General features: G+C 37.2%; 1 protein-coding gene across 1 annotated transcript; it reads right to left on the bottom strand.

Moving 5' to 3' along the window:
• On the bottom strand, nucleotides 2,990–8,135 carry LOC18768908 (GATA transcription factor 28). The gene is made up of 7 exons (XM_007200456.2): nucleotides 7,407–8,135; nucleotides 6,950–7,033; nucleotides 6,681–6,814; nucleotides 5,292–5,408; nucleotides 4,941–5,046; nucleotides 3,469–3,540; nucleotides 2,990–3,376 (listed from the first exon to the last, which is right to left on the bottom strand). Exons 1-7 carry the CDS (start codon nucleotides 7,671–7,673, stop codon nucleotides 3,272–3,274), a joined length of 885 nt encoding a protein of 294 aa, XP_007200518.1. The 5' UTR covers nucleotides 7,674–8,135; the 3' UTR covers nucleotides 2,990–3,271.

Here is a 16,205-nt window from a genome sequence, read left to right as displayed (position 1 = left end):
TCTCCGAATCAATTCAATAAAACTGTTTAGTTCAGTTTCATTCCGCCAATTTGAGACCCTTTGGACATAAGCCCAGTTCTCTTTTCTTTTGCATTATCTCTTCTTTGTTAGTCTATTTGCAACACAAATTTTCATTTTCTAGCATATCATACTCTCCTAAAATTCAAAATGCTATAAACTTCAAAGTTCAATAACTAATAGAAGTACACTTCAAATTCAACATCCTTATTTAGTTATTATCCAATAAGAGGACTACAAAATAAAATGAATTAAAAACAAAAATACAAGTAAACGGTCTAGTTTAGGGTTTAGGCAATTTTGCATAAGTTCCAAACTAAACCATTATAATTAGGTTCAATTTTAAAACTATTTAAACTTTTCCCTGGTCAAAACCAAACTAAACCGACCAATATGATTTGAATTGGCCGAGAGAAAATAATCAATCCCCACCAAACTGGTAGCTACTAGTAACATAGGAGTACCTTATTATTTTTTTATTTTTTTGGGTATTAGTTTTACGGGAATAACACTATAGAGTGTTCTATTTGATGGAATATTTACAAAAGATGGATGAGTTATCACAACTGGCCATCAAGGATTTTGATATATGCATGTGTATGCATATGTATCTATACATACGTATTCTCGTACAGAAAGCCTTAACATTAGCACTGAACGAGAGAGAGACCCCAATCTTCTTAAGTACAAAATAGTGCCATTGTTACACATTCCTCTCTTCATGTACAAAATAGTGCCTTAACATTAGCCCTATACCTCTTCAAGGAATTTTAGGATCCACAATCGTCTCAACCTAGCTATCACAAGCATGAAATTTTACTTATGAAATAATTTATGCATTTTCTCCTGCCTGATTTTCATCCCAAGCTTTTCGTCCCGTCAAGAAAGCACGCCAAAGCTGTAGTCATCATTCATTTCTGAAATGTAACGAGAAATCTTGTACTAAGTACCCTCTAGGGATTAGTACTTTCGATGTTTTGTTGATTTCTTTGACCGTAGTGTTGAAGTTTATCTTTGATAAATAAATAAAATAAACTAAAAATCAAGGTACCCAATTGTTCCTTTCACATTGTCTTCATCGGCATGCGATTGCATAGGACGAACGGTTTTGGAGAGTGAGAAGTTGCAGAGTTTAGCAACAAAGTCGTGGTCCAAGAAAATACATCTGGGTGTGAGATCCCTATGAATGATGGGCTTGGGAAAGGCAGTGTGGGGATATGTAAGTGCATTTGCAAGCCGCTTTGCAATACGGACTTTAGTTTTCCATGGTAGCGATTCATTAGCACTGAAACCTTATGATGGTTGACAACTCCGTTTATTGCATATGCAAGCACCAGAGGTTTGCCAAGAGTTTCAAAACATTCTTATGGTTGCTCATCTGCATTGAAACGATAATGTCACAATTCGACAGGGACCTAGCTTCATCGATTCTCTTGTACCCGCAAAACGATAATCGATCGGTCATCTAGAACACCCCTATACATATTGTAACCTAATTCACCTGGAAAATGTTGTATGATGCAAGAAGGGTCAAAGTTGTTGGTTGCCCTCATGAGCTCTATAGAAGAGTAACTACGAATAGGCTTGGATTTTCCATGACAAGAAGTAATGACCCCTTCCTCCCTTCTCAAACAAGCAAGGAATGTGAACCTGATCATAAAAATATATCGGTACGTATAAACAAACACATGAAATTCAATGAGATATAATTTAATCTTTCATTTTTGTCACAAACTAGATATTAGCATGAGTTTTCTTTTTCTTGTTATGTGTTGGTAATGGAAGAATCCTTGTCCTACCACTCTCGCCTCCATTCGCGGATTTCTTTGCTTAGGAATGAACTTGTTGGCTTCAGCCACATAAAATTTTACATAACGTTGAGCGAAAATGACACAGTAATTTGATTAGCTTGCTTGCTTTATACACTGCCAAGTTTCAGCACACTAAGAAAGCTATAGCAAATTAACAATTAAAACCACAACTCACCAGTCACCAGACTTTGGATGACATTGCTTCTACTTTTTTCTTTTCCTTTTTCTTTTAGCACAGTGTCTTAAACAGAAAGTGAGGAGATAAAGCCCTAAAGAATTCTTGCTAGCTGACTCCAAGTCTTACCTCTCCAAGGCTGCTTGCCCTGTAGTCAAGGTGTATAAACCTTTTGCTTTGATGGAGCCAAGTAATTAGTTGCAAATTTAATTAGCAAGCAGAAGTTTACTTGGTTTCATTTCTATTGCAGATGACTTGCATTTGAGAAGGAGAAGTGTGTGAAGTTTATTGGTATCCCTTGAAAGGTCAAATAAATGAGATCACAAGGCCCTCAGATATTGCCTTAAGATATAGCACCACTAACTATATATTATGGCAACTTGTATCTCAAGAAATTACTAATTGATCATTTTTCATATGCTGATGAGAAAAATCGGTGACATCAGCCTATTTATATAAATTTTTGTTTACTCGTGAAACTTCGGAAGAGAATTGAAATTGTTATTTCCTTCTTTTGTTTGCTACCCACATCGATTGAGGTTACAAGCCCACGCTACTAGGCTCGGCATTGTTACTTCTTTAATTGGTCATTCTCTGTTTTCTAATCTTATTTTCCACTGAACCCCAATTACCTAGAGGGTACAATCACTTGAATTTTTTTTTAAAAAAATGCAAGTTTTGATTCATAGCTATAGAAGAATGTGGATGAATCTGAGGCACAACAAACCACGTCCGTTGACCTTGACAAACAAATTATGCAGCTGATGATTCACTAGCCAAACTTGGTCACTCAATTTTGAATTTTCCACCTGGTATGTTGTAAGGCTCGCTTTTATATTTAAAAAGCGCCCAAGTAACACGTTCTGTAGAAAGTCACCAATTATCAAGCTGCAAATTTACCATGGCTTGGCCATGCCTCTGAAAATAGGCTTTAATCCCCGCTTTTCTGGTCTGGCAGTACGAATTTCACAATAATCAGGTTGCATTTATCACCATAACCTTTCTTGATTATATTGTAGGCAAGGAAAGAACTGGCAATAGTATTGCAGCCATATTCAACATGGATGATAGAATGCAAATTCTACAAGGACATGAGGTTCTACATTTGGTCCTCAAACTACAATCACATTAAATAATAGGGTTTCAAATCTATTAGTTTATAGCTCCAAGTCCCTAAAGCATATATGTACACTCGATAACGTACTTGAATCTATTTGACATCCCTTTGTAATACAGCAAATGGCAAACAACCAGGCTGCAAGGGACTTCATAAATTCCTGTCCACAGTCATGGTTGAGTTGTCACCATTAGGGGAAGGGGCGATGTTGGCACCCATGGTTATAGCAACTGAGTCTTTAGCTTCGCCATCACCCTGTGATATAAACCCATGAGGAAAATGCCAGATATAAGAAAAATCATAAGATTTTTTAATTTTTTTTTTTCGGGGTGCTTGAGGTGGTTTACCTGTTCAATTCCCTTTGCAGAAGGATCCTGCATACCTATATTTGAAACCTTAGGACCACCTGTTAGAACTCCCTGCAAAAAGTTGAGCATACAATAAGAGATGACTGAGAATCAACAGCAATCACTTCCTACAAAATTTCAGTATCCTCCACCAACAAAGCTAACTCCAATATATATAGTAATTTTCTTTTGCTAGATATCTAACCTGGTTTATTGCTAAAATGTCAATAAGGGGGCATTCAGACGTAATTTCATCTAATCAATGATCCTTATTCACCGTCTAGCAACACAGCATGCTTGATTGCCTGACAGATATATATATATATATATATATATATTCTCTAATAAAGTTCTTCTTAAGTACCGTTTTCTCAGATACAAACAACTGAGATGCAAAGTGGATTGGATGGTCTTAGACTATGATTGAGAAACATATGCCGATTCAAAAACCTTGTCAGACATTCTATATAAAAAGTTTCTCTAGTCACACATCGCCCAGGGCAACAACCTGGTAATTATATCGATCTGTATAAGTGTTTAGACACACAACCTTATGTTGAAAAGTCAAATTCCGCATTGGGCACTATAAGCCTTACATCTCAGTACGTGTTGGCTCAATCTGGCCAAACGTTAGGGGCATGTTGAAAACATAAAGTCCCACATCAGTCATTCTAAGCCTTCCATCCCAATATATACAATTCACTGTCTCTCCAATTGGTTTTGGGCTGGATGCTCCAACTTTAACTAGTTAAATACTCTAATAAGACATCTACCATGCTCTAAACCAGGGAATGAAAATTCAAGATAAAAATAACAATGGCAATGACAGAGTAGGTAAAAAATTGTGTATATCCTACTAAACGTTTGGATTTTCATCCAACAGTTAAACCATGAATGTTGTATTCATGCGTGCCAGGACTCCTATATACATGTGTGTGTGTGTGTGTGTGTGTGTGTGTGTGTATTATATGTGTTTTCATACATCCACAACAAGGAGTAAGCAAAGAAAAATAAAAATAAAAATATCGCACCTGAAGTGTTCTAGTCATAACTGTGGAAGAAGATCCATAGGATAAGAATTGGTTACTTGGTTCAATTAAGAACTTTTAGACAAAAGAGTTATTCTCTGTTAAGGTCCTCAACAAGGCAGGTGGTAGATTAGATATAAATGACTGAAATACATTACGATGCACTGATCCATTGTACATTTAAAAGTGACATCTTTGGTTGAGGAGAAATTGAAAAGCTTACAATTAAATCCTCAAAACCTCTCAAAACACTTGTTATATGGAGGGAAAGTAAAATAAAAGAATGCAGAAATGGAGATCATGAAATATATATGTATAAATTATATGAGATATATACATGTGCATACACAGACAGTTATGAAAATGCAAACAATTCTTTTAGATATCCATCAATACCCAAAAGGGAGTTAAAGCATAAATTAAATTACTTATAATTTCTCAAACCTTGTTAGCCCACTTGAGCCCACATGCATTGCATAGGGTCCTTGGACCTGCTGGCCCACGACGCATCATTGGAGTTGATTTTGAGCTTATCCCACAGTGCATGCACCTGAAAAGACATTATGCATAAATTTTCAGAATGCAGATAATATAAGTATTTCTCTTGAAATAACAAATACACAATTAGAGTACAAAACCTGTATAAAAACAGCTCAATGTCAATGCAACATGATTGTAGAGTGCAACATAAAGCATAATCACTTTAAAGAATCAATCTAATGGCCATCAATCCTATGTCCTATAAAAAATCTAATGGTCCTAAATATAAGTAACGATACATGAAGATGGACTCACGAAGTTTCCTGCATGCTCTCATCTTGTCCAGAGCCCTGTGTTGCACCAGATGAAGCAGGGCCCCCATCATCAGAACTAGCCTTGGATGATGTAAACTGACCCTTCTTACGCTGCATTCTGAAATACGTACGCACAATATATTAAAAGATGGCTAGAAGGAAAAGGATTATGAAATAACAAAAAAGTCAAGGCAGTAAGAAAAAGAAAAAGAAAAGGCTGAGGAGTTAAAAGTGATCTTCCATTACCTTCCGTTTGGATGAAGGAATTAAAAATTACACAAAATTCTAAAATGACGGAATTTAGATTTCCATCATTTCAATTTTTGGCAATTGAAGATTTCAGTGTTTGAATTTATGTACGTCGAATTTTGTAAATGGCACTATGGAAATTGTTAAATGATGCCTATCTTGGTGGAAATTAAACTTGGGAATTTGATGCTCCAATTTCCATGATTTTTTCCACGCGTCATATTTAATAAAATCCGTGCTTAAGTTGCCAAACATGGGAATGTCAATTTCTCCTCTTAAATTCCCGACTTTTAGCTAAATTCCGAGTTATGTTCCCCCATCCAATCAGAGGGTTATTGTTATAAAAAAAAACTATGTCTTTCAGGAGTTTCAGTGTGCTGAGGAAGGCTTTTCTAGATGATATACCTTTACATTTCATTCTAAGAAAGGTCTGTTATCATATCCTACTATGAGTAGGGTTGTACTCCGTTTAGGCCCTATCTAGAGTGATGATTTAGGCATCTCTTTCCCCATTATGCTCAATATGGTATCACAGCATTTATTCTGAGACCTAGCTCATTAAAGAAAAACTATTCCTTATTTGGTCCATTGTACTTCACTTTGGGCTTTGGTTTCTTCTGTATTCTGGGAATCAGCATCTTTCATTATCTTTGCAAATTCAAGGGCTATACATAATGAAGTTTTTCAGAATGATTTTTTTTATCCTTAGTTGATAGCAATCTCCAGTTTTGGTTGTATTAACATGTACAACATTTATTCAAATGAATTTAATAGGAGGCATGCATACATCAATATGTACAGCAAATATTCTGCTATGGAAAATAGCTTACTATATTTATAATAATATGTAAGGCTTAATGGTGGGGATACCAATATCATGATTAAACTAAGATTAATCATTTGATTTACAAATTATATCAATTCACATTCTCCAATATACTTTGTCTCAGAAACAAAAAAACAACAGCCTTATCAGAAACTGTATACTTGAATAAGGAATCATGAAAAGGATGCTAAACAACATTATAAATCATGATATGCATGTACAAAAGTGGCATAGAGTCTTTGTCAGAGAATGATAGAGAACTTTCAACTGAAGGGCCAAGGAAAATGAATAAACAAGTAGATAATCTTGTAGTACCTGAGTGCAACTTCTTTTCGCACAGTGTAACGGATTTTCTTATCAAAACAACGTTCTTTTCTTTTCTCACGAAACCGACTTAAAGATGCAGCTCTTTGTGGTTGAATTGGCTTTACAGGTAAGTCATTCATACCCTGTAAGAGATGTCATTATCGCAACAAAGTGAAAGAAAATAACATCAACTGAAAGACTACATTCCAATAAACTTTTGCATGATTTAGACATAAATATATATATATATATATATATATATATATATAAGTACACACTTGCTGGTTAAGAGGAACCGGCCCCATTGAAGGAATGCCAGAAGGGATTTCATATCCGCCCAAAAGTAGTAGTACGGCCTGCACCTGTGAAAAACAACCACAGATGCTCAAGTCTCTCAGGCAACCCCTCTCATTAACACCTAAAGACTTTAATTCATAACACAGGTTGCCCATATGCATAAACAATAAATAAAAAAACCAATTATGATGTTCAGCAAACATTGAACCACTCAAAGAACTTACTTTAACTGCATGATTCCCACAAACTAATCAAAACGCATTTTCTCAAAGAAAAGCAAGTAATTTAAGGTCTAGCCAAGAACAAAACAAGAACCCATCAGACTAAACACCACTATAGCAAAGAAAACAAAGCAGAAATCACCAGTACAGAATGAAGCAAAAGTCTAAAAACAGTTACACTCAAATTGAGCACCACCCAGAAGCGAAAGAACTTTACCTTATCAGGAGAAACTTCGTCGAAGACGTAAACCTCGCCCTGAAACGACAGCGTAAGCTGATCAGAGCCGCCGTTCGTGGCCGCCGCCGGAGGGTATTCTGAGCTGGTAAGGTACAGTGGATTGGGAGGAATGGCGCTACTATCTTCGAAGCGTATGTGAGGGTTGTCTATGGACTCTTCAACGTCGTCTTCTTGTTCCTCAACTTGGTTACTCTGCGGGGCTCCTCCTGAGCCATACATTGAGTTCTGGTGATTGGATTCTGACATTTCTAATAGTACATTTACAGCTCCAAGCCACCAAAAATTTCACGAACAATGAAAAGCCCCACAACCAAATAGAAAAAGGGAATTTTTAGCTGAAATTGCAAAACTAAAACCTAGAATTGAAACAAAAAGGAATAACCACAACCCCACCCCCAATTCAAAAGGGTATCATCAGAGACAAAAAAAAAATTATTGAAAAAATAGGCACTTAATTGGGAATTACAAACCCTAATTTTGGCTGTAGAGAAAGATAAAGTCGTCTGAGAGCAAAGAGTAAGGACCGTGAATTTGGGAATTCAATCTGCGTTGGGAGGCAAAGAGAAGGTGGTGCGAGAGGAGTTAGAGGTTGAGGATGACTGGGTTGGGAAAACGACCCTACAAGATTCTCATATTTACAAGATATGCCACTGAATTACTGAGTTTGCCACTTGTTATGGCAAAGGGTAAGGGAGACAAACATGTTACCCTTGCATAAGGCAAGTTGGGTTTTCACTCATTACCATAGCAAATGGCAATTATTATTCACTTTAAATATATTTAAACGATTAATTTGGATAAGATTTTCAGTTGCCACGTGTCAATATTTTTTGTTTATAAAATTCATATCTCATATTTCAGATAAAATTTTCGGATAAGATTTTCGGTTGCCACGTGTCCATATTTATTATAAAATTCACATCTTAGATTTCAAATAAGATTTTCGGTTTCCACATGTCCATATTTATTATAAAATTCACACCTCATATTTCAAATAAGATTTTTGGTTGCCACATGTCCATATTTAATATAAAATTCACATATCAGAGTTCGGATAAGATTTTCAATTGCTACAATTGCGTCATGTGTCATCTTTATCTTTTAAATCCCTATATAAAACTACAGTCACAACTCACAGCAATCATCCATATCCTCTCTATCCTTTCATTTATCAAATTTTACAAAACATATTCTACTTTCAATGTCTTACACGATGAAGTTGTTGGAGAGGGATGAGCGAGAAAATGAAGAAAGAATGCGCAAACTTGCTGAAGAAGAAAGGAAGTAGGAAGCAGACGATGATCAAGTTGCCATTGCAGTGGGAATTATGCTTTGTTTTGATGTATGCAATGTTTTAAATAAATAGCTATATTATTGAATGCTTTCTATATTCAATAAAAGACAAGCAATACAACTAATTCAATAAAAGCCAAGTAATACAACTAATTAAGAAATTGCAACTCTATCAATACAACCTAATGGTTTTCATCATTTAACCAATCTATGTTGTTAGGTCCATTGTCATAGAAAAGCTTTTATAACATCCCTTCGTTCTTACTTCCAAAATGACTTTGTGTCAGGGGACATATAGCTCGTATCCATGGCCATGGTTTCCCAATATTTCTTGTCCATGTCTTGTTTGTGTGCATACTCCTTTTCTCATGCAAATGCTTCATCTATTGCCTTGTCGGCCTCATCTCTTTTCATGTCTCTCTCAATTCTCAATGTGTCGTTGATAGCAATTTGCTCCAAAAATTTTGCACAATCATTGTTCAAAGTGCTTAATCTCTTGGCATTTACCGCCTTTCTTCCAATAGGCCTGACCCCTTTTGAATTGGTGAGTCTTGATTCATTGGGGAGTCCAACGACGAATTCGATGTTGGTGAATTGTGGAGCGGCGTCTCATTCAACATAACAGTCGGACTCGTGGGAATAATTTTGAATCTCGAACAATTCTTCACAACCTCCCAACATTGGTGATTGTTGAAAGATTTTATGTCCTAACCAATGGCACTGAACCACATTTGTGCTTGCATTATTTATACTAATAAAAAAAAATTGAAAATGCAAGAAAACATAAATAAATAAAAATTATGACATTAAATTTAAATTTACCTCGTTGCCAAGATTTTCGCCTCTTCAAAAGTTGTCCCTCACTTTTGCCAATTCATCTCTTCATTTCCCTAACTCCTTATACAAAAAATTTCACCTACTAGCCAAGGTCATTTCCATACGAGCCGAACCCGATCTTTCACAAAATTCTTCATTAATTTTTCTCCACATATGAGAGAACTTCATCTCATTGCCCGTGATCGGGCAATGACCAACTTTAATCCAACAATCACACAACAAAACATCTTCCATAGTTGTCCACGAGCCTTTGACTTTGATGGAAGAGGTCATTTGTACTTTTACACAAATAAAATTTAGCCGTAGAAAGTGAATAATATTGGAAGAAGAAGAATTTGTATGAAGTTTGGTGTGGAAAGTGAATAATATTGGTAGGAATTTATAGAATTTTTTTTTTCAAATTTTTCGGTATTTTTTTCCACATTTTTTCAAATTTATTTTCAATTTTTATTATAGAAAAATTGGCAACCGTTTTGTGCGCTGATGTCACAGCCCTCAAGCAGGAGAATGGGCCGATTTTGCCTTGGGTCTTGCCCGAGTTGGTGGAGCCCACGTCTTGCCATGGCTGGGGCTGTGCGTTGGAAATGCTCTTAGAGCACTTCCACCCCATTGTGCCATGACAAAGGGCAAGTAAGGCTAATGCTATTCACATGAATAGTGACTGCCCTAACAACTTTTTGATGCATTCTCACCTATTGTCATGGCAACCCAAGTGCAACCACTATTTACATGAGATAAAAGAGATGAATTTGTATGGATTTTGGTGTGGGAAGTGAAGAATAAGACTAGGAAATATAAATAAAAAAAATTACTTATTTAATATTTTTTATATTTAAATTAGTCGTTGACGTCAGCATGATGTCACGCTTGCCTAGGCAGCAGGCCAATCAAGTCTTGCCTTCGGCCTTGCCCACTTTGGTTGGCCCACTTCTTGTCGTGGCAACTTTTCCTTTGTGGGGGTTGTTTTTGGAGTATAAGCCCCCTTTTGGCAAAAAAGGATGGGTGGAAATGCTCTTACTCGGTGTGCAAGTTGGATTGGTAAATCCGATTTCGATATGAAAATTTTCAATTTTGGCAAGTTCAAATCAATTACAACATTCGAAAGTTCCAAAATCTGAAAATTCTGAAAAAAGTTGGATTGAAATTTGAATGTATCTTGAGATTCCAAAAAATTCCAAAGGGCCAGGCCAGCCCTAAATTTTTTAGCTCGGGTCGGGTCTTGTCAGGCTTTTTCTTTTTTTAAGTTGAGCTGAGGCTTGAAAGGGATCAGCTCGAGCCCGTCCATTGGGTCGAGCCGGGCCGCCCATTGTCCTTTTTTTTTGTGCTTTATATCGCCTTGCCTTATTTCCATTCCAAACATTTAAGTAAATATCTTGTCTTTTTACTTTGATTTATTTTTATATTACTCCATTGTCTTTACTTTGTAGACAAAAATGGTAAACTGGGCATTGCTGTGTTGTGAAAATAATTGCTGTGAGAGAAATTAGCTGTGAAAGAAAAGAGTTTAGCGTTTGGTAAATTTTTTGTTAAAAGTGATGTTGGTATAATAATCGATTTTCTGAGTGATTGGTAATTTTTTGTGTGAAAGTGTTGTTAGCTGTGTATAATGACTAAAAAGGACACTATGTTGAAATGACTTTTTTATTCAAGTGTTTGGTTAAAAAAAAAGGAAAAAAAAGAAAAAGGGAAATAACGCTTAATGTCATTGCTTTCCAAATTTTATCTGCAAATAACAGCTTTTCCCACACATTTTGCAAATATAACCTATAAATACATATTTATTGTCCACTTATTGCACACAACATTTTTTCTCAAATTTAGTTTTCTCTCTCAGCTCTCTCTTTGCTCTGTCTCTCTCTGTCGCGTAGCTCTCACTCTTTCTTTGCTCTGTCTCTGTCAAGTGCAGCTCTCGCTCGCTCTCTCTCTCTCTCTCTCTCTCTCTCTCTCTCTCTCTCTCTCTCTCTCTCGTGCAGCTCTCACTCTGACGCAATGCTCTTCCTCTCCCAGGGGTGTCTGTCAGGTGGCTCCCCCTAAGTCGTAGCTGCTTGCAACCTCGATCAACACCATCGCTAACCTCCAATAGGTACTGGTCATTGTTATTTTATTAGGATTTAGAGGTTTCTCTGAAATTGGTTTAGGGATTTCTCTAAAATTGGTTTAGAGGTTTCTCTAAAATCGGTTTAAATTGTAGAGGTTTCTCTGAAATTGGTTACGGGTTTCTCTAAAATAGGTTTAAACTTTAAGGGTTTCTCTGAAATTGGTTTAGGGTTTAGGGGTTTGTCTGAAATTGTCTGATTCTGATGATTCCTTATTTGAAACAATAAATGGGTTCGTTCTTTGTGGATTGATTCTTGCATTTGATTTGGGATTCGCTTGATTACTGCTATTGTTATTGATGTTGTATTGCCATTGTAGTGTTGTTGTGTTCCATCTGTATTGTATTTCATATGTTCTCTTTTTATTACATACATGTATATCAGTATGGTGATGAGGAGATTTTAGGAAGCATTGATGTAGTTGGGCTAGTTCTTTTAGCCTTTTCTCTCAAACTGTGTATGAAGTTGATTCTTGGAGCATAAAATCACTTTGACAGTTGGGTGGTGTTTGGTTTGTGGATGGAATGTAATCCAGATTTGGTAAAATGGAATGTAGATAAGAATGGAGTACAGAGAAAGTTTGAGAGTAGATAAGAAACTGAAATTGGGTAAAGAATGCAATTGGTATTATTTCACATTTTAGGGGATTGACAGTTGTTGGGAATGGCCATTTCATTCCACAGTTTAATCCAATAAATCAAACACTATCTTATACATAGCATTATAAATGAAAGTGATGTATCAAATGAGATTTGTGGCATTTTTAAGCAAGCCTTGTGGAGAGAAAATATAAGAGAAGGAAATGGGATCAACAACTTCTGGTAGCCAAAAGGATTTCGTATTTTTTCTGTCATGGGACACATTGGTGAACATACATGTATTGCATATCAGGTGTATATTTCCCCTCTATTGTACTGTTATCACTAATATATCTCATGCCTATTGCCTTGATCTGCCTCTATGTTGTGCGTTTATTGCTTTATTATTGTGTATATTTCAATGGCTTGAAATTATTTGTTCCAGTAATATAGGTATCAAATTTTGGTATGTAATGATCCAGATGTATAATGTTGGTGTGCAGGGAAATATGGTTTCTAAAGTAAAGATAATGATTGATGAGGATCAAAAGTTCCAAGAAAAGGTGTTGTTCCTTTCCCATACAAAGACCGTCATAAATACAATTAAGGAAAAATTGAGTCCACAACAGTTACAAAGGTTCCAGGAGAGTTGTTTTGGTCATCTATTACTGATTGAGGTCCTTAAGTGGACTGCACAAATTTTTCACAAGTTGTTATTGAGGAAGGTTGATCCGAAGACAGTTTCCCAAGTGAACAGGATAAAATTCATTATTGGTAATAAAGTGATATAATTCATAGTCCAGCAGTTTTGCGTCATCACGGGGCAAACCTTCCTTTCATTCCGATTGCGACTAACGAAAAATGCTCATTGAAAAAGAAATACTTCTGCAACAATAAAACTGTGACCCTTTCTAAACTAGAAAAAGCTTTCAACGACTGCGCTGATGAGGAGGATGCCGTGAAGCTTGGATTTCTATATTTTGCTGTTTTTGTGCTGTTGTGTAGTGAAAAACATGTCAACATTGATATGCGGTATTTGAAATTGTCGGAAGACCTTGAAGAGTTTCAGAAGTATCCATGGGGCACTGTTTCATATACGAAGACAAATGCCTTACTTTTGAGGGCACTTGGTGCAAATTACCATCGAGTCAAAATGCCTAAAAAAACTACAAAAACCAAAAAATCTGAAAAGAAATCAAAGACAATGGCAAGTGGTAGACCAAGAGAGTACCACATAAAAGGTTTTGGTTTTGCACTTCAGGTGAGCAAATATCCATAAATGTGTAAGTTCAATTTAATTTGTTTACAGTGATTGATATTTTATTGTTCAAAATATATTTGGGCTTTTGAGGTGTTTCCAGCGTTGGCTACACTACATTTTGTTGTGCACGAAGAGAATGGTCACATCCCCCGTATACCACAATGGAGGAGCAATACTTCGGCTCGTTTTTTCACGAGCTAATGAACCAAGTATTCGAAAACTGTGAGGTTGGTTATGTTCGTAATAATTATGTTACGAATCTTGTGGAAATTTCGACATCACACCGATGCCGGGCCACTTACTAAAACTATAGTCCCCTGTAAATTGGACTTTCTCAGATTTCCAACCTGTTAAAACACAATTAATATATCCCAACAGCAGTATGCACAAAATAATAACATGCAATTCACATAAACGGCCTCTGGACTTCAAATAATCCGAAGTAAAACCACCAACAAAGTTCTTAAGTCAAAATAATGAGATTTAACAAAGCAATTAAAGAGCTTGAATTAAGTTATGCATGCCCACCATACTAATATAAAATAACTTCTCAATTTCCATCATACGATGTTTAACAACCCAACAATAACACAAGTAGTTTAAGCACTCGGCCCCAAATCGCACGCAATCCAAGACGGGTTTCAGTCCTGTCTTGGCCACAACCACACTTTAACAACACTCACTTAAACCGAGAGAAAGAGAAAAATCATTAAACCAAGCCTCGTTTTCAAACGAGCTTTAAAACCACCGACACGGTAGGCACTAAACTCATCCAAACACCATAACCGGCGAGATTAGATCCAAACGACCAAAATAAAGTTCCAGAAATATCTTTAGTTCGCGGCTGCACCCGGGTGGGACCCTAGGCTACCTACGTACCCTTACTGAGGGATCAAGCCACACGTAGTTCAAAAATCAACAGTCACAACTCCAATAATATACAAATTTTCTTTTAAGTAACACCAACGAATAACTTTAGATTCCTTAATATATCAATATTCGACAAGGCAATCTGTAATAACCCAAAACAAAATATCAGAAAATTAGTATTAATTTATTCTAGAAGAAAGACGATTTTGCCCTTACATTATTAAATAGGGAAAAAGTTGACTTTTTGACCGAGAAAGAATTTGGCAATTCCGCTTACGCCGTTGCGTAGCGCACGACGAAACGAGTCCGTAGACACGGAGTGGACTCGAATCGGAGTTGTAACGAAGAAAATACAGTCAAAATACCGTGAAGGGCAAAACGGTAATTTGGACAAAGTCAGATTTTTATACCTTTTCCTCTCTCTCTCTCCTCAGTTCTCTCTCCTCCCGTCGCGCGACCCGCGCCCCCTCCCCTTCCGCTTAACACAGCCACCACCACAGGCCGTCCCGATCGTCAGCGTTGGTACCATCGGAACTGCCTCGACCCCGCCGTCCTTTCCCGACCCGTCTCCGCCCTTGGGCCGACCGGAACTGGTCGGAAAATCGAGATTTCCGACCGGTTTTCACCCGATTTTCAGACCCTTCGTTCTCCCTCAATTCTCAACCAAATCTTTCGAGTAAGGTATGGATTCTCACCTATTTTTCATGCTCTAGCTGTTGGTTGGTTAGATTTTCATCGATTTTAGCCGTAGATCACTCGATTTTCGAATTGAAAATTGGCCGAACTTCGGCCTCCGCGATCGGCCCTTTTCGGCCACTTTTTAGGGTGTGTCTAAGAACAAAAGTGGCTCCAAATGGGGTGTTTTACCGAGGATAGGAGTTTGGAGCCTTGGTTTTGAGTTTTTCCGGCGAGCCGGTATCGCTTTGGACACCCAAACTGCCCGCGCGTGTGGCGGCGCGTGGGTGAGGGTAGTAAAGTGACTCTGAGTAGTTTTGCGATCCTCGTGTTGTCTCGAGCGCGTAGGATTTCGCGGATCTCGATTTGGAGTCTATTTGAGCCCCGAACAGATTTTCCATATTTCGCGATCCTTGGGTGCAGTGTCGTCGAGGTCTTGGATCGCACCCAAATTCAGATATGTCATTTTACATGATTTCAGGATCGTGTAGGATTCGACGGATTGCGAATCGGAGTCCCGGATACTCCGAAATCGCGAACCCTAGGGCTAGAGTTTGGATTTTTAAGCGATAATGCAATTTTGGCTAATCCGACCGTCCGTTTCGGACCAAACTCGCAGGACATGGGTCTTTCTCTGTAAGGAACCTTTAGAGAATCCCAGATTGGCCATCGGAGATCGTGGACCCGACGAGGTTCCGGATCGGCCGGTCTAACAGTTTATCGCTGGGAACAGCTTCAGGTCTTTTAAGGCCGTTCTAATTGTCTGAAAGGCTAAAGTGGGCATAGGAGTGACTTTAAAATGAGTACACGCATTTCTAGGAGCCGGGGGCAGGGTGTTTAATTTAATTCTTTTATTGAGCAGTTTTATTAATTTAATCTTTATGGGTAATCAGGCACCAGAGGACCGGCAGAACCTTAGGAGGGACCTTCAAAGGGTCCAGCTAGCTCAGACCAGCAGTGAGTGGACCTTTCTTTCATAAATGATTTTCTATAAATAAGTTTATACAAACGATTTTATAAATAAGTTTATATGCATGAATTTTATTATTTGATTTTGAATAAGTTTTATTGAAAGTTTCCGAGCTTGATTAGTACCGTGATATTTCTATAATTTCATGCTGCTCTGTCACATGCTAAAAGTTATAGAAACAGAGTTTGAGGTCTAAAT

Source organism: Prunus persica, chromosome G8 (genome assembly GCF_000346465.2).
Source record: "Prunus persica cultivar Lovell chromosome G8, Prunus_persica_NCBIv2, whole genome shotgun sequence".
NCBI lineage: Eukaryota > Viridiplantae > Streptophyta > Magnoliopsida > Rosales > Rosaceae > Prunus > Prunus persica.
This window is presented reverse-complemented; position numbering and strand designations above follow the sequence as displayed.

Bases quoted from the DNA above. Each gene is read 5' to 3' on its own strand.
- LOC18768908 (XM_007200456.2), bottom strand. From the start codon at position 7,673: ATGTCAGAATCCAATCACCAGAACTCAATGTATGGCTCAGGAGGAGCC. The intron at 7,034-7,406 runs GTAAAGTTCTTT...TGTTTTTCACAG, and splicing joins ACGAAGTTTCTCCTGATAAG to GTGCAGGCCGTACTACTACT. The intron at 5,047-5,291 runs GTGAGTCCATCT...ATGTCTTTTCAG, and splicing joins GAGAGCATGCAGGAAACTTC to GTGCATGCACTGTGGGATAA.